This window comes from Bidens hawaiensis, unplaced genomic scaffold (genome assembly GCF_021521415.1).
Source record: "Bidens hawaiensis isolate Kalapana, Puna unplaced genomic scaffold, B.hawaiensis_p1.1 tig00039350_1, whole genome shotgun sequence".
NCBI lineage: Eukaryota > Viridiplantae > Streptophyta > Magnoliopsida > Asterales > Asteraceae > Bidens > Bidens hawaiensis.
Window position 1 is genome coordinate 192,248 of NW_027496922.1, and position 22,583 is coordinate 214,830.

Here is a 22,583-nt window from a genome sequence, read left to right on the forward strand (position 1 = left end):
AATTAATTTATAGGAAATATCTCATCCATTATTAAAAAAAGACTTTAAAACTCTTATAAAAAGCTTCAAGCTTTCATCAAAACTGAAGTGAAAGAAGGAAGCTTTCTTGAATGGCTTCTTCCACTGGTTGTACTTTGTTTCTGTTAATATTATTCAGCTGCTGCTTTGTATGGTTGTACATTTCACCATTTGCAGAAGCTGGTAGTAACAGTGTGAGTTATGATAGCAGGTCACTCATCATCAATGGTGAAAGAAGACTTATTATTTCAGCTTCTATTCATTACCCTCGTAGTGTTCCTGCTGTAAGATTATTGTTTATAACCATCCATCCATAATAAATATATATATATATATATATATATATATATATATATATATATATATATAATTGTGGTTTTTTGATTATTATGTATAAATGTTATCTGTTATTCTGTTAAGTTTTAAGCTGCTATATTGTATTGTGTATTATTCAAAAAGTTATTTTTTTAAATTATTATTATTATTATTATCATTATTATTTTGGTATGATTTATTGATTTTTAGATGTTTTCTTGAATCAGGTATTTGTAGGGGTGTGCGTGGTGCGGTTTCGTCTAAAACCAAACAGAAAACCAAAACATCGGTTTTTGAAACCGTTCGGTTTTGTTTTTTTCGGTTACGGTTTTCGTTTTGGTTTCGGTTCGGTTTTGTTTTTTTGGTTTTTGCCATTTGAGCTTGAAAATCTTAAGCCGAAATTAGAGGTGTCAAACGTGTCGGTTGGCAGGTTGAACAGGTGAACCAAACCTGAACACGACCCGTATATTTATTCGTGTTGAACGTACTTAAAATCAGATCATGTTCGTGTTATGTTATCTGTGAAATGAGTAATATCTACCGACTTAGTAACAACTTTTTTTTAAAAAGAAATTTATGTGAACTTTATTTAAAAATCCTTAGACGGGTTAACAAGTTAACCCATTTATTAAACAGGTTGTGTTCGGGTTGACCTGTTTAAATAAACGGATTATGTTATCCAACAAAGGATTATGTTATCCAACCCAAAACCTGTTTATTTTCGTGTCTTGTTGAGGTCTTGTAGTTATGCAACTTTTAATTCTGGTAGATGTGGCCCGGATTGGTAAAAACTGCAAAAGAAGGAGGTGTAGATGCGATTGAAACATACGTATTTTGGAACGGGCATGAACCTTCACCAGGCAATGTGAGTGGCATTTTAGATTTCAGAATTTCCCACATTAAAGTTGACTTAACTTTGACTTTTCCAAGAAGTCAAATTCACCAAATGATTTTTTTTTTTTTTTTTTTTTTGATGTGGTGTTATTAGTACTACTTTGGTGGAAGGTATGATTTACCCAAATTTGTAAAGATAGTTCAAGATGCTGGTTTGCTTTTAATTCTCCGGAGTTGCTGCAGAATGGAACTTTGGGCAAGTTTATCATTATTATTATTCATTATTAATTTAATTTCAAGATTGCATTTTTATGCTTAAAAGGTTCTTTTTATAATGAATTGCTAACAAGTTGTTGTAAAATATTCAGTGGTATACCTGTTTAGTTGCATTATGTGCCCGGGACCGTGTTTAGAACCGACAATGAACCTTTCAAGGTTTGAAATTGTTAATGTTTTCTATCTAATTTTTAAACAAAAAACTGATTCTTGAGTATAATATTATTATCTTTTCTAAAAATATTAATTTGTGTTGTTGGCGGAAAATGCAGCATTATATGCAGAACTTCACAACTGTTATTGTGAATATGATGAAAAAAGATAAGTTTTTTGCATCACAAGGTGGTCCCATCATTTTAGCTCAGGCAAGTAACAATCAAACTAGTGTTTATAAAAAAAGTTAAAGTTCTGTATTTTTTACACGTATTGATATGTATAAAAGAGTTCATCACTCGGATGCTCCTTGTGCTTAGCCTATAACTAGGGGTGCATACAAGCGAGCCGCTCGCGAGCTACTCGAGATCGGCTAGTGAAAAAGCTTGATCGAGCCAGTTTAAACGAGCCCGGGCTCGAGCCTAAAAGTAAGCTCGTTTAATAAACGAGCCTAAGATTCAGTTATCGAGCTCGAGCCGGCTCGCGAGCCTAAACAAGCCTGTCATTTATGTTATTTTTTATATAATATATACATATATATTTAATAATTATTAATTTATATATATAATGCTATGAAAAAATAACTATATATATATTATGCTATATAAAATTATAATTGAAAACAAATATATAAAACTCAATTAACAAATGAGCCGAGCTTGAAAAAACTAGTCGCGAGCCGAACTCGTGCTCGGCTTGTTTGCACCTATAATGCATGTTTGCTCCTCCCTTTTCTAAAATTACATATATGTATCCCCCCCCCCCTTTTCTCCACCCACGGTCTCTAAAACGAGTGGACGGGCATTAGATTTTTCAGTTAAGTGTGTGTAAAAAGACTAAAATGCCCTTACTATTGTAGGTGGAAAACGAGTATGGATCCTATGAGCTTTCGTATGGTGAAGGTGGCAGATCATATACTCAATGGGCAGCTAAAATGGCTCTTTCTCAAAACACAGGTGTACCATGGATAATGTGTCAGCAATGGGATGCTCCCGATCCAGTGGTACAGGTCCCACGTGCCGTATACTTATAAGTAACTCGATAATAATCATGGTCCGACTTCTAAAAAATCTCATTTAATAATCTTTGCAGATCAACACTTGTAATTCATTTTACTGTGATGAGTTCAAACCAATATTTCCAACAATGCCCAAAATATGGACCGAGAATTGGCCAGGATGGTATGTAAATGATACTTTAATATTTATATTTTTTGCTCTTTAAGTTAAATTTTATTTTTTCCATGTTGGCATAGGTTCAAGACATTTGGTGGCAGAAATTCGCATCGTCCGCCTGAAGATGTTGCATATTCGGTTGCTCGGTTTTTCCAAAAAGGAGGAAGTGTGCATAATTATTATATGGTATTGTTTTGATGAGTTCTTATACTTCATAAATGCATAACTTCTCCATCATTTGACTTTGACTTTGTTTTTCGTGTTGAGTTTAGTATCATGGTGGGACGAATTTCGGGCGTACGTCTGGCGGCCCGTTCATCACCACAAGTTATGATTACGATGCACCGATTGATGAATATGGTAACAAGAACTCTATTTATTTAGTGTTCATTTTCATACTTTTGACTTTGACTTTGACTATGAATGTCAAACTAGTATATCTAAAAACTTATAAATAGCATACATATTCTTTACATTTTTAGCATAACTTGGTTTCCAAAGTATATATTATATTCTCCTTCATGTAGTTATATATATATATATATATATATATATCTTTAAACAATTAAGTACACACATAATAATTTTAAAGCCAAAAGTAGCTCATTTGACTTTCTAAATAATCTCTAAATATTTTCTTGCATTACAGGATTACCAAGGTATCCAAAATGGAGTCACCTAAAGGAGCTTCATCGAGCTATTAAGTTGTGTGAACACACACTATTGAACAATAAACCGACCTTGGTTCAACTTGGTTCTAAACAAGAGGTACGTACTTCGTTTATTTTCAAAGATTCCACTTCTTTAAACATGCGACTAACAGAAAAGTTTTTTTTTTCATCATTTAGGCAGATGTTTATGAAGATGCATCGGGAACATGTGCTGCTTTTATCGCTAACATAGATGACGTAAACGAAAAAACTGTTATTTTTCGGAATGCTTCATATACATTGCCAGCATGGTCGGTTAGCATTCTTCCCGACTGCAAAAATGTCATCTTCAACACCGCCAAGGTAACTTCTATTCATTGTTGACTTTTGAGAGTCAAACCTGCTATATAAAAAATATAACTTAGACACATCATTTTTCATGTTATAAACTTTAAGTTTTAGATTTTAATGATTTCATCTATGACTACATAATATGATATAAAAATACTTGGAAAAGAAAATTTGTAGTGCTCGAAATCTGGGATTTAAAAGTAGTTTGTTTGACCTTAAAAGTCAACTAACATTGTGCATGTTTTTTAAATAGGTCGGATCTCAAACGTCTACCATTACAATGTTGCCAGAGCAACTGAAGAATAATTGGGAAATATTTGTTGAGAAAGCCGGGATTTGGGGAAAAGCGGATTTTACACGCAACGGTTTTGTGGATCATATTAATACCACAAAAGATACTACTGATTACCTTTGGCATACAACTAGGTTTGTGTCTATATAAAGATACTTTTTTTTAACTATTTGTCAACTGTCTAAAAGAGCTTTGACTCATAAAAGTCAACATTGAGGAATTTTACAATTTTCTTGTAGATTATTTGTTGACCAAAATGAAAAATTTTTAACGAACGGAATCAAACCAACGCTCGTTATTGAATCAAAGGGGCATGCTCTTCATGCCTTTGTGAATGGCATACTTCAAGGTTTGACTTCTGTTATTCATGAAGTTTGACTTTTGTTTTCTGCTTATTATGTCATTATTTTTACTTAAAATTCATTTAACATTTTACGTTTTAAATAGCTAGTGGATCGGGAAACGGTACCGTGTCACCCTTCACGTTTAAGAGCCCGGTTTCTTTGAAGGCGGGAAATAACGAAATTGCCATTTTGAGCATGACTGTTGGCCTCCAAGTAAGTTACTAATTTTATTTATTTTACCCTTTTGTTTTACGGGAAATATGAATGTGAATGTGGGTCCCATTTTAATAGAATGCCGGGTCGTTTTACGAATGGGTTGGAGCCGGTTTAACGAGTGTGAAACTCGAAGGTATTAAGAATGGAACCATGGACTTAACTAACACTGCATGGACCTACAAGGTATACAACTTTATATTAATATATGACTTTATATTAATATTTGACTTTAAAATCTAGAAGGATTATATTACATGGTTACTACTTTGTATTATTAACATGTGACTTTTGAATATTGTAAGTATCATGTTTGACTTTTTCATTTCTGACTCTTTGCAGATCGGTTTAGAAAGTGAGCATCTAAGAATATACAATGCAGACGGTGCCAAAAATATGAAGTGGACAAAGGTTTCCGAGCCACCTAAAAATCAACCATTAACATGGTATAAGGTATGCACATTAGGTTCCATCTGTTTTAACTTTTAACCATTTTTGACCATGTTGGCGGTTTTCTTGGTTCTGTTCTACTAACTATTGGATCTTGCAGGCTATCGTGGATGCGCCACCTGGCGATGAGCCCATTGGACTTGACATGGTTCACATGGGAAAGGGGTTGGTGTGGTTAAATGGGAAGCAGATTGGAAGATATTGGCCCCGAAAAGCTCCATTTGATAAGTGTGTTAAAACATGTGATTATAGAGGCAAATTTAACCCGGATAAATGCAATAGAGGGTGTGGAGAACCGACACAAAGATGGTAAAACGTCTTCCTCGTGTTTAATATTTTCATAAAAAACACTAGTAATTATATGCAATTATAGACAACAATAAAAAAGTACATTCTTTATTCACATAAAGCATTTTACTACAATTTTTCATTTTTGCAAACGGGTCGGTAAAAATTCAGAAAATGAGCCTTCCATATAACGGGTCAAATTGGTAATATGATCATTAGCTAACGGGTCAAATTCAGAAAAATGAGCATTTCAGGTAACGGGTCAAAATGGGCTCATGTAAAAACATGTACCTTTTTTGTCCAACTTTTAAAAACAAAATTTGTATTTTTTCCTGCCATTTTTACAACGGGTCAAAATTCAGAAAAAAAAAGAGCATTTCAGGTAAAGGGTCACGTGGGTCAAAATGATCATTAGCTAACGGGTCAAAATTCAGAAAATGATAATTTGAGCTAGGGGTGGCAAATGTGACCCATGGGTTGAATGAGTTGTATTAAAATGTATATAATGAGTCAAAATGGGTCAAACTAAAAAAATAATTTGATTGAAACGGGTTGACAAATCTCAAGTTTTTTTTATGGAACGAGAAAGACGAAGAAAACTTTTTAGTATTTTTACTTTTTTAGTTTTTGATTTATATTTCAAGTTATTAATTTTTTTTTTCAATTTTTTAATGAGGGGTTTTTGAAATCTCAACTCATTTCGACCCATTTCAAAAACCCCTCATTAAAAAATAATTAAAAAATCATAAATCAAAAACTAAAAAATAAACGTACTAAAAAGTTTCCTCCGTTTTCTCGTTCCATTAAAAAAAACTTCAAGAAATGTCAACCCGTTTCAATCATATTCTTTTTTTAGTTTGACTCATTCTGACCCATTATATACATTTTAATACAACCCATTCAACCCAATGGGTCACATTTGCCACCCCTAATTTGAGCGTCTCAGACGTATAGATTTAACAGGTCAACGTTCTATGTTTGTGATTCTAACTACATTTTCATTCTAGGTACCATGTTCCAAGATCTTGGTTCAAGCCATCAGGCAATGTGTTGGTGATATTTGAAGAGAAAGGTGGCGACCCAACTCAAATTAGTTTTTCAAGACGAAAAGTATCCGCTCTTTGTGCTCACGCGTCTGAAGATCACCCATCATTTGTCACTAACAATATGCAAAACATTAAACCAAGATTGGAGTTAAAATGTCCAAATATTAAGCACATATCTGGTTTTAAATTTGCTAGTTATGGAACTCCTACGGGTACTTGCCAATCGTATGGGGTTGGAGACTGTCATGATCCTGATTCCATCTCCGTTCTTGAAAAGGTAATCACTTTCTCAATCTTTGATAAATAACAATTATCGGTCGGTTTGCATGCATATTCATGATATGCATGTAAAACCTCCCATACCTTTTTTTAAAAGGTTATGTTATCATGTGGTTTCGGTTTTTATTATTAGAGTAAACTGCGGTTTTTGTCCCTGTGGTTTGTCCAAATCTGCGGTTTAGTCCAATAGTTCCAAGTTTGCGATTTTCGTCCCTGTGGTTTCATTTCACTTGCATTTAAACCCGAATTCATTAACCCCATTAAGTATGGTCATTAAACCCATCAGCGTGCCCTTCACATGAGGGGCTGTTTTGTCCTTTTTCCCCAAAATACATCCCATCCCCTCACGTGAGGGGGGGCTTGCGAATTACCATCCCCTCACGTGAGGGGGGGCTGTTTTGTCCTTTTTCTCCCCAAATAAACCCGAGTCGTAATTCGCAAGCCCCCTCACGTGAGGGGGGGCTTGCGAATTACGACTCGGGTTTATTTGGGGAGAAAAAGGACAAAAACGCCCCTCACGTGAGGGGCACGCTGATGGTTTTAACGACCAGACTTAACGGGGTTAATGAATTCGGGTTTAATTGCAAGTGAAATGAAACCACAGGGACAAAATCGCAAATTTGAAACTATTGGACTAAAACCGCATATTTGGACAAACCACATGGACAAAAACCGCAGTTCACTCTTATTATTATTTTTACTTTTTTGGAAATACTTTTGAACAACTTTCACGTTTTGTTCTTTAGGTATATAGCAAATTTCACTTTTCGTCCTTAAATGAAGGAAACAACATAAATCATCCTTTCATGTTCATATGTGTTTACGCCCTTTCCACTAATGGGCGCTAATTTTTGTTTCTGTTAAGTCTAGGCATGTGCTCTGCACATGAGGGTATTTTTGTCATTTCACCACCACCATCATGTGCAAGGCATATGACTGGACTTAGTAGAAAAGTTAATGCTCGTTGGTGGGTAAAACACTAAAATGTGGTTTCATTTCTCTCATTGTTTTTGCAGCTATGCTTGAATAAGAACGAGTGCGTAGTGGAATTGAGCGAAGAGCATTTCAAGACGGAACTTTGTCCCGACAAGACAAAGAAACTTGTTGTGCAAGCAACATGTAGCTAAATCTTGCCATTTTGATATTAATTCAATGTATGCGGTTATGCTTTATGTATTACCACAAGTCGTTTTCATGGATTGTTAAACTTGAAACTAGTGCTTTGACACTAGGTTTATAAGTTTATGTAACGGTTATGTTATGGTAGCTTTTCGGTTTAAATTTAAAAAATAGAGCGAGTTATAGTTTGGTCTTTTATCTTTCTACCAGCTTGCAGGTTCCGGCATGGCGACATTTATTACTATAAGTTTACTTTCATCCAAGTTTGTAAGTTTAAGTTAAAAACAGTTTTAAAAACATTGCCTTTTTTAACTAATATGATACAGTAAAACAACATTTGTTTTAGATGGTAAACAACAATGGTTTCGTGGTGTAGTTGGTTATCACGTCAGTCTAACACACTGAAGGTCTCCGGTTCGAACCCGGGCGAAGCCAATTTTTTTTTTTTTGCCATTTTGTGTATTTTTTTCAAGAATATTTCTTCGACCCCTGAACTATAGATAAACAATTAAATAGTCCTTAGAACATTATAAGGAAACAAAATGCCTCCATACTTGTTATTAAGTGACTTCTTACAGGCCAAATGTAAAAGATATTACAATGGTGGTGGCGGCAGTGACAAACAGACAACAGAGTCGCGATGAAAGTGGTGTGTTGACACGAGAAGGTGTTGGAAACAAATAATGGTCATGGGTGGTGGTAACTCATTTGGATGCTTTCTAAGTTTATACATTTTATAATAGTTGTTTTGACCTTTTGCCTAATTTGAGTATACTTACCGTAATGGCTAATCCGAGCAAGATCCGGGTGTTTGGTTTTCGGTTCTCACTATTATTCTAACCTTATGGTATACATAAGATTTATCGAAATAGCGACACAACCCAAACAACTTCTTCCCTGATTTGGAATTCACATTATATGTATTTTTTTTAAATATTACATGTCACAAATATATATATATGTGTATATATATATATATGTTCTCATTTCACCATGCCAATATCCAAATAATCCTATCAAATTACTGACTCCTCTGTAAAATGATAACAAAATCATATCTCATATGTACACAAAAATTAATAATTATTCCCATACACAAATACATACTAAGAGCTCGTTATCAGCTCGAATCTGCAATAACCGAAGCCAAGATTTCGTGTCTTTTAAGCTCTTGAGCTTTCCTACGGTTCGACTCCAAGACAATAAGGAGCGCGGTGATGTCAGCAGGGCTAACCCCGCCAACCCTGCTGGCTTGACCAATAGTTTGTGGCCTTACCTGAAAACGAACCGACCAAAGATCACAATATTTTAAAATAAAAGAGTTATTATTTTTGTTTTAATTTGTTTAAAGTTAAGGGTATTTTGGTCATTTCACATTCAAAATCGCGTAATTAATTCAAAATAAAGTAGGAGATTAGAATATGAAAGGTTTGTGTTTGAAATAATATTTATATAATAACTAATTCTTGGTTAAATTACCTTAGATAGCTTTTCACGTGCTTCATGCGATAAAGTTTTCATAGAATGATAATCCAAGTCGGCAGGAAGAGGTTTATGTTGTCGATGAACCATCTGAAAAAAATGTATCACATTCAAAACACTACGTACAAGTGTTTATGAGGATAATTTGAGATAATTAAGATTATTAACCTGTTGCAACTGGCTGTGTTGGCGTGCAATCAAGCCTTCGTATTTGATATCAATCTCTATGCATTCCTTTTCAGTCCTTGACAGGTCATCGTTTCCTAACCCGTGTTTATCAAACAGTTTGTATTCAATATGTGGTTTTTTAAGTAAGCCTTCAAGTGTTGACTGGTTCTTAACTGGTTGACCAGACAGAAGAGTAACTTCATTGACTAATTCTTCACCTGTTTAAGAACTTTTTAGCTTTTTGTTCATACGATTAAATAGCTGATCTACTGAAAGAAAAATTTTTTTTATCTTACTTGTGACTCGAACACTTTTTAATCTTTTTTTCTCTTGGGAGATTCGGGCTTGTTTTTCTTGGTATGCGGTCCATCTTTTGTCATCTATTAAACCAATTTCACGACCTAACGGTGTGAGACGGCTGTCAGCGTTATCAGATCGAAGAATTAACCGATATTCTGAGCGGCTGAAAAGAAGTAAGTATTTTGATTAAAATATGATATTTTAAACTATGCTTTTGTAATATATTTTAATGATTTAAATAACATACTTTTTCATTTTACTAGTTAATCATTCTAAAAAACATCAATAAAACCTTAAATACCATTTATGAATATTATAATTGATCCTAACCTTTATTTTGAAGAAAGAATCTAAAAAAACCTATTTATTCTTGCATTATTTCTAATTTTTGCTCCCTAATTTAGGCCAGTAAACGCACTGAACACGAACATGCCGCGTTTGTTTTCGTTCGGTTCTTTTGCAAGCCAACCTAAATTAGCATAATTCAGTGCATCATAGTACCTTGTGAGCATGCGGTACGTTTCTCGAAGATCTTTGGTAACCAAATCATCAATTAAAGTACCAATATAACTGCTTTCTCTCTCAAGAACAATAAGCGGTTTCCCATCTGCATGTCTAGCAGCATTTATTCCAGAAATAATTCCCTATAAACATAATAAATCAACTGAATAAAACCAAATAGTAAATAAGTAAAAAAAGAAAAAAAAAACAAAACAAGGTCAAACCTGAGCAGCGGCTTCTTCATAACCTGTTGTTCCGTTTATTTGACCCGAGAAAAAAAGTCCTTCAATTTTTTTGGTCATAAGTGACCTGGAACACTGATGAGCTGGCAAGTAATCATACTCTACAGCATACGCGGGTCTCAGCATTGAACAGTTCTCCAGTCCAGGTAATGTTCTTAATAACGGTAACTGTAGTCTTTCAGGTAACCCGGTTGAAAAACCCTGTAATGTGGTTAAAGTTAAGCACGGAAAGGAAAAAAAACGTGGGTCGATATTCACATTATAAATGAGTCTGACACTGTCTCTAATGATTCAACCGGATAAAGTCAAACAAAACAGGTCAAGTAAGTCAAAAGTTACATAAAGTGCAATGCCTCGTTTTAGGCCTGTAAACGAACCGAACGTTAAGTGAAGAGCCTGTGAATATCCGTTTACATTCGTTAATATATTCATTACTTTTTGTTGGCCCATTAAAACTTAGTTCAAGTTTAATAACTTTTTAGGCCCAACACATAGTTCTTCACATTACTTTAAACTGGTTTTTGCTCAGTAATTTTCGTTTTATGTTTGCGAACCGTTCATTTATACTGTTAACGTACAAACACGAGCATGCTCATTTTCTTAAAGAACGAACACAAACGGGAATACACCATTTGTTTAACTGCTCTGTTGGTGTTCGTTCGGTTCATTTACAAGCTGACCTCATTGTATTAAAAAATTATATTATTAGTAATAAAACTACTGTAACCAAATTATACTAGAAGAAGCGTACTTGCACATAGAGATCAGGTACACTTCGACCTTCTGGTTCAAGGAATATTTGATGAGAATCTTTATCTTGGAATCTCACAATCTAAAACAACAAACAACAGCACATGATTCATGTAATAAGTAAATGGATTATAAAGACTAATTTTCAAAAAAAAAAAGAATGTGAAAATGAAATAATAAAGTACCTTGTCTTCAATTGAAGGGCAATATCGAGGCCCCTTAGCTTCCACCCATCCTCCATAAGTAGGAGTCTCATGCAAATTATCTTTTATTAACTGGTGAGTCACTTGTGTTGTACGTGTGAGATAACAACACATTTGATCCCGTTCAATGTGGTACGTTGGATCAAAACTAAACCAATGCACCTCTTCATCTCCGTGTTGAGGCTCCAACAGAGAATAATCAACAGTGCGTGAGTCAACACGTGCAGGTGTCCCGGTTTTTAACCGGTCAGTTTCAAATCCAAGTGACTGTAAATGTTCTGTGAGACCGTGAGAAGCTGACTCGCCTGCTCTGCCAGCAGGCATTGATGTTCTGCCTACCCAAACTTTTCCACTCATGAAAGTGCCAGTTGTAAGAACAACGGAATTTGAATAAAATGTCATCCCAAAAAACGTGCGAACGCCTTTGACGTCATCGTTTGATCCTAATACAAGATCGGTTACCATTGCCTCTCTAATGGACAAGTTGGGAGTACTGAAATTACAAAGGCACAATTAAAAATTTAATATAAATAAATTATAAAATTATGGTACTGACTATATGATAATCGATCAAAATTTTAAGTGAAAACTTAAGCAAAAATTACCTTTCTACAATCTTTTTCATCTCAATTGCATACTCTCGTTTATCGGTTTGAGCACGCAATGCTCTAACTGCTGGGCCTCTAGAGACGTTAAGAACACGCTTTTGTAGATAACATCTGAAGTATGTGAGCAGGAATAATCAATATCTTCAAAATAAGAAATGCAGTTTTAATCAAGATAGGACTCAAATTGACTTTTAAAGTCAAATACGCAGTGCTCATGCAAATTTTGAGCAAATTTACCTATCAGCCATCTTTCCAATTTCACCACCTAATGCAACCACTTCGTGTACTAGTTGAGACTTTGCAGGTCCACCAACTGCTGGATTGCAGGGCTGTACCAAACTTGTCTTAGATATTGTCGGGCTTACTTATGAAATTGTAAACAATTGATACACATATATGGTTAATACACTGACTCAACATTACATAGTAAAAAATATGCTGCAAAGTGCATCTTAGAATCAACTAACCTGCCATGCGATTCGATCAATATTGAGTGTTAGAAGAAGAGTTTTTGCCCCTAAACGAGCCGATGCAAGAGCAGCTTCACAGCCTGCATGACCACCTCCTACCACTATTACATCATATGTTTCATCACCTGCTGCAACATGATTATTCCAGTCTAGCAAAAATTTTCAATAAAGAAGACTGTGTCAGCATAAAGTCCACAAAAGCAAGCAAAAAGCTTCGTGAAAATATGGCTTATTATCACCATGTCATAAAATCAGTTAAACAATATTTAAATGATTCATATTCAAATTGAAGTCCAGCTAAATATTTATTGTACACCATTTATACCTACTTTCTAAATTCCTCTAACTGAATAACTTTGATGAATTGTTCCAAGAACAAATAGAAATGAACTTGAGAATTATAGTTAGGGGTGCAAATGAGCCGAGCCAAGCCTCAAACAGAACATTATCGAGACCGGATCGATAAAAAGCTCGAAATGATCCGAGCATTATCGAGCCTGTGCCTCAAACAGAATGTGGTTTATTGTTGAGCCAGAGCTCGAGCCTTGTATGGGAAGATCATTTAAGCTCGCCAAGCCTTAACGAGCCTACTGTATTTTTAAGTTCTAACTATGTCTTAACCCAGAGCTCAAGCCGAGCTTTGGCTCAGCTTAGGTTTTTGTCTAATAGTTTAAGCTCGTTAAGGTTTTTCTCAAAATATCTAAAAATAGTTAAAAGTGTATACAATTATTATATATATATAAAATAATTTCAAACTTTGGTGCCGCTAAGTGCGATTGGGGACTTGGCGGCACCATATTGGCCCTCAAATTTTTTTTTTGTTTTAGTTTTGGTACCGTGACAAACATAACGGAAACCGAACCAATTCGCGTAGACTCACAACATTTTTTTTAACTTCAGTACCGTAACCAATGTGACGGAAATCAGCCGAATTTGCCCTCAACTTTAGGACCAGCAATGTTCGGATCATTCCAACACTCGAGTGTTACCGACTGACGCCACTCAATTGATCCACCTCAAATTTTATATGTTTTAGTTTTATTTTTGGTTTTTAGTTCTGGTATCATAACGCACTTAACCCAAACGGACCGAATTTGTGTCGACTAACGCCCGGGACTGACAACGTTTGGGTTTATCAGCGCCCGGGTTTTACCAACCTGCGCCGGGTATAACACTAGTTTAATTAATAACTGATAAACAAGCAGAGCTCGATCTTTAAAAAAAACAACTCACGAGCCGAGCTAGAGCTAGAAAAAGAGCTCGAAACGAGCCGCTCTCTAGCTCTCCTAAGTCATAACGAGCCGAGCTTGACCGAATGCAGACTAGTGTTAAATTTGCAACCAGATAGCAAAATGAAAGACGCGTTATAAACTTATTATAATAATTAATAACTGATAGAGCTCAATGAGAAACTATTAATAATGCAGTACAAGTGTTCGACGAAATGCCTAAACGAAAAACCACAACAATTAGCCACAAAACATATACATATACATATACATACCTGATGAGCTCGAAGGAGCAATTGAATAATGACGTGGAGAATCCGTACGGAAGAAACTGAAGCAGAGACGTAGTTAGGGTAATTAGGGTTAGGTTTTTTTTTATCTCGTTTGATTATAAGTGGATCGGTGGATTATACAAGTTTTGTTCATGTGATTGTTGTCTACTTAAGCATAATTATCGTTAGATTTATGTGAAAGATGTGAAATTGAGGTGTTTAATTGATTTTAGGGCAACAAAGGAAATATGATATTATAGATGATGTGTGAAAAATTTGAAATTGATTTGTTCAATAGCTTATATGGCATGACATAATCAACAGCCGTGGCTCATGAGTAGTAACTAGTAAGTTCCTCTTAGTGCTTCAATTTAGATTGCTTCTTCCTTTCATATAACCCTAAATGGCTAATTTTATTCATGATTACTTATCTAATTCATCAATTTGGAGATTCGGTTACTTGGATCTTGACGTATCGATCCGATTTTGATGTTTACTATATTCCGCCTACACAACTACCTTGCTTGGTGGTTCAAAATGGAAGTCTAGGTATCAGCTTAAGTGGTCTGGTCGTACCGTTCCAAAAAGAGTTGCGCTGACAGGCGTATTTAAAAATGTGTTTCCTAAGGGTTAGGGTTAGGATTTTTTTTTTCTCGTTTGATTATCATTGGGTTGGTGGACTAAACAAGTTTTGTTCTTGTGCTTGTTGTCTATTTAAGCATAATCATTGCGAGACTTTTGTGGAAAAATGCGAAATTGAGTTGTTTAATAGAGACTTTAGGGCATGGTATCTACTCAAAGAAAGGAATATTATATTAGATTGTGTGAAAATGTGAAATTGACTTGCTCAATAGTTTGACACAATCATGGTATCCATTCAAAGGAATATCATAATAGATGTTGTACTAGTTTTTCGGATGAAATAGTTGAAGCTTTTCGCTTTTATGCCTGATATTCTTTTTTTTCCGTAGATTATGCTAGCAGCTGTTGAAACAATCGAAGTTATTTCATATTCTTTATGATTACATGAAACATACAAAAATTTGTATTTTCACCAATATACTATTTAATTATTTTTTAAAGACAACAAACAGCTTAGTTTATGATTTATGTTGGGGTTGGGATTTGGATAGGGTTATGATTTGATGAAGTAGTTAGACGTTTTTCATCTAAAATGGCATTGTTCAAAGATGGACAACTCCCAATATATAGGCGAATTTATTGTGTGAAAAGATACTGCTTTTAGTATAGATTTTTTGCTTAGACGTCAGTAGATAGGATATGACGGATATCTTATGACTTCTCTTATTGAGGTACTTGACGGTTAAGTTGAGGTGTTATAACAGTCTGTCTTTCAAATGGTTACAAGATTATGATAGCTAGAGTATAGTTCAGGGTACTAAATGCATTTCAGAAGATTATTCTGAGTGAGGTGGCGAAGGCTTACCTTAGTCTGTTGGAACCAACAAATCGTTCTAATGTTTTATAAAATTTATCTTCTTTAAAGTTTCCTCATTATATTTTCTTCATTGATTAGAGATCTGTTAAGATGTGTTATAGTAATAATTTTTTTTTTGTGCTTCGTGTGACTAGTTATGGATCTTGGAATGTTACATTCTATGTGAAGTGGCTTTATTAATATGCAAAAAAAATCAAGGTTCCACATTATCGGAGAAGGACTACAAATCTAATATAAACTTTTAAAATTTTTTTGTAGTAATTATTTTTTTTTCTTTTTTATTGTATATGCTTTGTATCATTATATATCTATAATTACCCCATCTGCTTTTGCATTGAATTGCTGCACGCATGGCTTCATAATTATGTTTATTTACGACTGTCATCATTTTTGGCAGTGACTACCTGTTCATGCTTTTGCTCATTGGAGATTCGGGTGTAGGAAAGTCATGTCTACTTCTGAGGTTTGCTGTAAGTGCCTTGGCTCTTATACAAAATATGCTTTTTAGTACATTTACATATTGGAGATATTTTTGTTTGTCTGTATGCGGTTCTCATTTGCTATTTATGTAATATTCATGCACGTGAGGTAAAGAGTATCACACTAACACCACGTGAATCACCTCTGAAATTTTAATAAAATCGGATAAAATAGGAGTTTTGAGTAATTACTGCAATTAGGCCTGGCAGTTACTATCATGATTTTCATACCATTTACCGTAACTTGCTTAACAAAAAATCCAAGTTTGTTTTTTGGCTCGTCTTTTATAATTTAATGTCGTATAAAAAAATCTTGGTAAATTAAAAGTTGCTAACTTCTCGATGCGCAAGTGATCATTTTTCATTATTAAAGTGAATGATAACATAAAATGTCGTGCATATATATTCTCTCTATGCTATTTATTGATTTTCCTTGTTTTTCTTGCTTCTGTTTCCAACTTCTTATAGGACGATTCTTACTTGGACAGTTACATAAGCACCATTGGAGTCGATTTCGTAAGTAATCTAATATGTCTTTATTGCTAACTTGAAATACACGCATTGAAGTTTGACATGGCTTTTCTGCATACTTTCTGTTAGAAAATTCGTACCGTGGAGCAAGATGGCAAGACTATTAAGCTTCAAATAGTAAGTTTAGACTATTATAAATTTGTAATCACACTAGCCAAATCGTTTGTATTGTTATTCTTTTCTTCAGTAAGTGATTTTGTTTCTTTTTTGGCTCTGCTAATGCACAGTGGGACACTGCTGGACAAGAACGTTTTAGGACAATCACAAGCAGCTACTACCGAGGGGCACATGGCATCATTGTGAGTGACCTACTCGCCGTTTTTCTTACTTCAAATTGACCTATTTGTTCATGATCACCCTTGTAACGTGTTCTTTTTGTATGTATTCAGGTGGTTTATGATGTGACGGACCAAGAGAGCTTTAATAACGTTAAACAGTGGCTCAGTGAAATCGACCGTTACGCTAGTGAGAATGTGAACAAGATTCTTGTTGGAAACAAATGTGATCTTGTTGAAAACAAAGTCGTTTCAACTGAAACAGCCAAGGTAAAATCTTGTGGAGGTTATATTTACTATAAACCAGTTTATGTGCTTTTTTATGTGCTTTTGTAACCAGTTTGGTAATAATGCTATACGAGCATTTTGCCTGTGTACCACACCGTCATGGTCTTCGACAAAAAAAACAGGAACTTTTGTGATAAGGTCATCGGAGTTGACAATTCGTAGAATTTTTGTTCCTTGTTGTTCTAGGTGGTGGCGAAAGCTTCTATTGCCAACCCTTGGTCCGCCAAACGAGATGACAGATAGATGGGGTGAGTGTTTGATGGTGGTTTTTATATCGTAGGCAGCTAGAATGGCTAAAGAGGCTCCTAGAGAATGACCGGTGATTGTTAGACTTATTGGCTCATCACTATATAATTCTAATAATCTTAAAACTTCTTGTCGTAATAATTGTTGTAGACTCGGGCACGATGATGTGCCTGTGGTATACAGACTTAGAACCCCAGCTTCCACCATGGGTTCTTCGGACAGTTCAGTGGAACTATCCCCACTACAATGAGTGAGAGTAGCTCTTAGATTCTCTAGCCACTCTAGACAAGTGCCGGTCCCACGTAGGGCTATGACGATGTCTCGTCTTCCGAGCCTAGAAATCTCCTTTTCATCATTACAAACCGCCACATAACCTATCCAGCTGGACTGCACTTGCATCCAACGTGGCATCCTCTCTATCCAACGTGGCAAGGGGATAGATGACGTGGCGTGTAAATTTTTCGTCACATGGTACCCACATCCATGAACCCCTGAACGTCCCAACATCGTACTTTTTGTGTAGCGACATGAAGCATAACTAGGAGAAGAAGGATCAAACTCGAATGATTGGTACGCCGCCTCGACAAAGCTTCCATACCGAATAATCTCGCCACGTAGGACATCATCTAGAGGGTCCAACAAGCCCTCCCAGTTCTTGGTACCATGATATTCCATCCACCTTTCACTTAGCCGAGTTGAAGTTAAAGTTTGACGACTTTCACCCAACTCGTCTAGCAATCTTTCCCATTTAACCGGAGTTAATGGCCATTTTCGTCCCTGTGGTTTGCTACTTTCGCCACTTCAGTCCAAAATTTGTATTTTTGTCAATTTAGTCCTCATAGTTTTAAATATTAGCCAATTACGTCCTATCCGTCTAACGGCATCCAACTATGCCGTTAGTTTAAGGGTATTTTTGTCTTTCTCCTTTTTATTTTGAGTTATTGGTCATTTTCATCCCTGTGGTTTGATACTTTTGCCAATTCAGTCCAAAGTTTGAACTTTTGTCAATTTAAGTCAGTTTTTTTTTCTATAACCCTAGAGAGCATTATCCAAGCCCAAAACAAGTCTGCATTTACTCTGTCGACAACAGTAATCATACCCCCTCCTCTCGTATTTAGTTTTTAGACGGTTCCTAAACTCTCCCCCATGGTGGAATTCAATGGTAAAGTGGTCAAAGCAATTCCGTGAAACCGAATTGTACGGAAAAAACAAAAAATCGTTTCTTTGATGAATGCATAATATTTAGGGTTTAGAGATTAACATATCATAACGAAAATCTGGGTCGTAATCAACTATTATACATTAATAAACAAAACAATTTTTAGTTTTTTCTGTATAATTCGGTTTCAGGGAATTACCTTGACCACTTTACCATTGAATTCCACCATGGAGAAGATTTAGGTAATGTCTAGAAACTAAATATAAGGGGGGGTATGATTACTGTTGACAATAGAGTAAATGCATACCAGTATTTGAGGTTGCTCGATGGTTTTGGGCTTGAATTATGCTCTTCAGGGTTATAAACAAAAAACATAAAAAATAAAAAGAAAACTAAACATTAAATTGACAAATTTTCAAACTTTGGACTGAATTGGCAAAGATATCAAACCACAGGGACTAAAATGACCATTAACTCAAAATTAAAATAAGAAAGACAAAATTACCCTTAAACTAACGGCATAACTGAATGCCGTTAGACGGATGAGACGTAATTGGCTAATATTTAAAACTATGAGGACTAAATTGACAAAATTAAAAATTTTAGACTGAAGTGGCGAAAGTAGCAAACCACAGGGACGAAAATGACCATTAATTTTTTAATAAGACATTTAGTAATTATTTAATTTAATTTTTGTAATACATTGTAAAAAAAATTCTAGATTGAATAGGATAGACCAATGGGTCGTGCCGGCATGAGCAATACTAACTGAACCTTTTGATTTGTTTAGTTATACGGTTGGGCTGGGTCAAAATAAATAATTGCATAAGTGTTTCATGTGGAAATAACCGAGAACTATACTATCGACGCTAGCTAATATATATACGGAGAAGTTGGTTTTTGTATTCTGAAACGTTTCATTTAGGTGCTATTACGCTGATTTTTTGTGCAAAAAAACAGGTGTTATTTAATAAGAAAACTCTCATTTCCGGTTTTGAAAATGTTACTAGCTAGTTTCTTTTAGTGTTTTTGATAAAAAAAAATAACATTAATTTTTTTTTCTTTTGTTGGAGCTAAGGGGAAGCTCTCGATCGGTGTGTTTATTTGGAAGAGAATGATGAATGTTTTCTGAAAAGAAAAGAAGAAATTTAATGAAATTCATTCGGAAATGCGTATTTTATTGATATATATAATCTTCTCTTTGCAAATTTGAAAATACATGTAATAAAACTCAAACCTTTTCCTCTTATATATGTGATTATGTGTATTTAAAAAGTAAGAAAACATATGTAGATCACAAAGTTGTATGTATCTCATACGATTTTACGAGACACGTATATTTAGTTTACGATTTGCATATAACTCGCTAACTATACATACTTTTTTTTATTTTTATATAAAGATTAATAAGATATAAAAAGTATGGAAAAAAATTGTTTAAAGCTGTTAATTTGTTGAAGTTTTCTCGTGTATTTTTTTTGTTTTTTTCATAAACTCCCGTGAAATTATAACTATTATCAATCAACTGTTTTTAAAAATGTAAAATGAAATGTACACACTTATAAATTATAATTATTATCAATCAACTGTTTTTTAACATGCATATTAATAGCTAATTGAGTGGCCCATCAAAGTTGAAATTTGCTAGTGGATTTGACAATCAAAGTTGAAATTTGCGTCCATCTCTTTTGCCCTTATGTGACCTCTCAATTATGAAAAATGTGGACCAGATTTTGGCCTATTTCTATACGTATGCTTGAACCGGGTCACAAATTAAGAAAACTGTCATAGTTGATCATCACTGAATATAACTAGTTCATGGCTCCCTTCATGGTTTTTGCTGGTGAACCCTTTAGGCTTTCTACAATCATAAACTGTGAGTTCAACTAACACAAATTATGATTAATTGTTTTTAGCTAGGAAACGACTTGTGTCTTATTCTTTGATATAAATTTTTATTTTTTTCAATTGCATTTCTTCAATATGAGTTCTTTAACCTCAAGATCAATTTCTTCGGCTTGTCCTAACACTTTCAGATCTGACGGTGAGTACCTCCATCTTTTTCGACTTTTTTCACAGATGCTAAGACTTACCTTAATCTGGGATGGTAGTCGCGTTATAATGCTATTATATTCTGTGAAGCCATAGTCACTTTTGAGTGTTGTATAAATGAATTTCATCAAGAAATAATGGATTTTATTTGTCCAATTACGAAATATTTCCATCCTTCAGACCTTATTAACTTTTGAGTGTTGTAAAAAGACATGTATCAAGATATTATGAGTTTGGGAGATTCTTGACTCAAAACTTTAGTGCTGTTATCATCAAATTAATAGTTTGACCATTACAGATATTGGTGTTCTCACAACTGAGGAAGTCAAGAAAAAGATTATTTCTGTGATCGCAACGCACTTAAATAGTCGCAGCCCATCTGTTCTTGTTCAATATTGGGCAGCAAAGAAAATTGGAAACATATATGTGCTTACTACGACGTGCCAGCCTTTTGGTGTTTCTGGAGACAACAAAGAACTCCAGACATACCGTAAAGCCTGTTTAGACCACAAAATCTATGTGTGTAAAGAGCCTGAGAAAGAAGTAGCATTCGGCCTTCCTGGCCGTGTGTTCCTGAACTGTACTCCTGAACAGACACAAAATGTGCATAGATACCCTCCGGATCATCGTCCGCCGTGTGAAGAGGCGATATTCAATAAGATATGGGGATCCTTTGCTATGCCTGTGATTGAGGCTGATACATGTGTTGGTGTGCTTGAGTTTGTCATGGACACACCAAATGTGTCTTATACCAATGATATTCTTGACGTTTACAGTGCCCTTGTGGTATGTCCTGTCCTTAATAAGCTAGTACTTATTTTCATAAATATGCCTGTGGTTTTGCTATTCCACAACCAGATACTTAAGCTCATATATTGTTGATTATGTACATCTTAGTATATAACATTCCACTATCTTACAATCATTATTAATATTTTGTTAGTTTTTATCAAAAATTGAAATATCTTCACTTTATTTACCTGAAATGTGTGGAAAATATATATCACATCACCATATTGTTTAGATTATTAGATACTATGATCAGCTTCACCAAAACAGCAAATGTTATGCAGCATGCAGGTTTGAAGTCTTCTTCAATCCAATTGGATCGCCCAAGAATGACTAATATCAACAGCCGAAAAAGGCTCCGCAAAACAAAGTCATTTTCTGTTACCAAGTACTGTTGTCTTGTTCCATATTTTGGACTGAGTAGTGCCCATGCTGCAGAAAAACTTGGACGTAAGTTACATTCATCCACATATAATATAAGCTGATTGATTATTACATACATTTGTGTCATGTATTGTAATTGTTAAGTTTTTCATACACATGTCCTTGTGCAGTTAAAACAGGTGCCTTTAGGGATCTTCAAAGGAACGTAGGAATTCCCGAGTGGCCATGGATACGACATACAGCTGCCAGAGATTCTTCTGTTCCTGAAGCTCAAATCAATCAAGCGGTAGCTGAATCGACCAATGAAATCGCATTTCAAACTAGCGATACTGAAGCTCGGATCGAGTCTGAACTATCAAGATAAGAATGATCCGCTCATTGATGGTCTAGATGACATGGCTTGCCTTAATTATAATATTGAGGAGCTGATGGATCAAATTGATCAAAATTACCAAACAAGAGTTACAATGTGATTTAATGTAAAAATGGACTACTCCTATACTAAAGGGGAAATTGAGTGTGTACGTGGTTGTGGTGTACCAATGAAACCATCAAAACTATGTAGTTTTGTTTAAAATAAAAATAAAAAAATTTAAGTCACGGTTGTTGTGAAACAAGCCTAATAGCTAAAGAATAAGGGCCTGTTCGTTTCGCGGAATTCAGTGGAATTGGACGGAATGGGATTTTAAATCCCACGCATTCCTGTGTTCGTTTCACTATTAACTGGAATTGGAATGGAAAGAGAATCCCATCAATTCCCATTTTCATAGGATTTTAAAATCCCACCAGTTTTGAAAGGAATATTAAGGAATGTTTTAAACCCTAACCTAAGCCGCTCTTTCATATTATCATCTTCACCAGTCCACTACCATCATTGACTCTGTTCAACCGCC

The 22,583-nt window shown here is 34.9% G+C and overlaps 5 protein-coding genes and 1 non-coding gene across 6 annotated transcripts; 4 read left to right on the top strand and 2 right to left on the bottom strand.

The window, feature by feature from the left end:
* Nucleotides 1-1,530: 1,530 nt before the first annotated feature.
* On the top strand, nt 1,531-7,871 carry LOC143591165 (beta-galactosidase 3-like). Its single transcript, XM_077071459.1, has 16 exons — nt 1,531-1,602; nt 1,716-1,808; nt 2,456-2,599; nt 2,689-2,777; nt 2,852-2,957; nt 3,044-3,131; nt 3,421-3,539; nt 3,620-3,784; nt 4,026-4,198; nt 4,304-4,413; nt 4,512-4,621; nt 4,700-4,807; nt 4,964-5,074; nt 5,172-5,380; nt 6,367-6,682; nt 7,701-7,871. Exons 2-16 carry the CDS (start codon nt 1,722-1,724, stop codon nt 7,809-7,811), a joined length of 2,046 nt encoding a protein of 681 aa, XP_076927574.1. The 5' UTR covers nt 1,531-1,602; nt 1,716-1,721; the 3' UTR covers nt 7,812-7,871.
* A 293-nt stretch (nt 7,872-8,164) lies between these two features.
* On the top strand, nt 8,165-8,238 carry TRNAV-AAC (transfer RNA valine (anticodon AAC)). Its single transcript has one exon. It is a non-coding gene; the product is annotated as a tRNA-Val (tRNA).
* Nucleotides 8,239-8,790: 552 nt separating this feature from the next.
* LOC143591172 (uncharacterized) lies at nt 8,791-14,104 on the bottom strand (the record flags this gene model as incomplete). The annotated part of the gene is made up of 12 exons (XM_077071464.1): nt 8,791-9,079; nt 9,283-9,375; nt 9,454-9,671; nt 9,750-9,916; nt 10,255-10,397; nt 10,479-10,697; nt 11,248-11,328; nt 11,432-11,942; nt 12,055-12,168; nt 12,295-12,386; nt 12,525-12,676; nt 14,032-14,104. Coding segments are annotated over 12 exons (2,019 nt in total), but the record flags the coding sequence as incomplete, so codon positions are not given.
* Nucleotides 14,105-15,866: 1,762 nt separating this feature from the next.
* Nucleotides 15,867-17,090, top strand: LOC143591173 (ras-related protein RABD2c-like; the record flags this gene model as incomplete). The annotated part of the gene is made up of 5 exons (XM_077071465.1): nt 15,867-15,957; nt 16,435-16,482; nt 16,567-16,614; nt 16,725-16,796; nt 16,887-17,090. Coding segments are annotated over exons 1-5 (432 nt in total), but the record flags the coding sequence as incomplete, so codon positions are not given.
* A 9-nt stretch (nt 17,091-17,099) lies between these two features.
* On the bottom strand, nt 17,100-18,025 carry LOC143591166 (phospholipase A(1) DAD1, chloroplastic-like; the record flags this gene model as incomplete). Its single annotated transcript, XM_077071460.1, has 1 exon — nt 17,100-18,025. A coding segment is annotated over exon 1 (882 nt), but the record flags the coding sequence as incomplete, so codon positions are not given.
* Nucleotides 18,026-20,283: 2,258 nt separating this feature from the next.
* LOC143591174 (protein NLP1-like) lies at nt 20,284-22,054 on the top strand. The gene is made up of 4 exons (XM_077071466.1): nt 20,284-20,341; nt 20,816-21,303; nt 21,591-21,756; nt 21,861-22,054. Exons 1-4 carry the CDS (start codon nt 20,284-20,286, stop codon nt 22,052-22,054), a joined length of 906 nt encoding a protein of 301 aa, XP_076927581.1.
* Nucleotides 22,055-22,583: the final 529 nt, after the last annotated feature.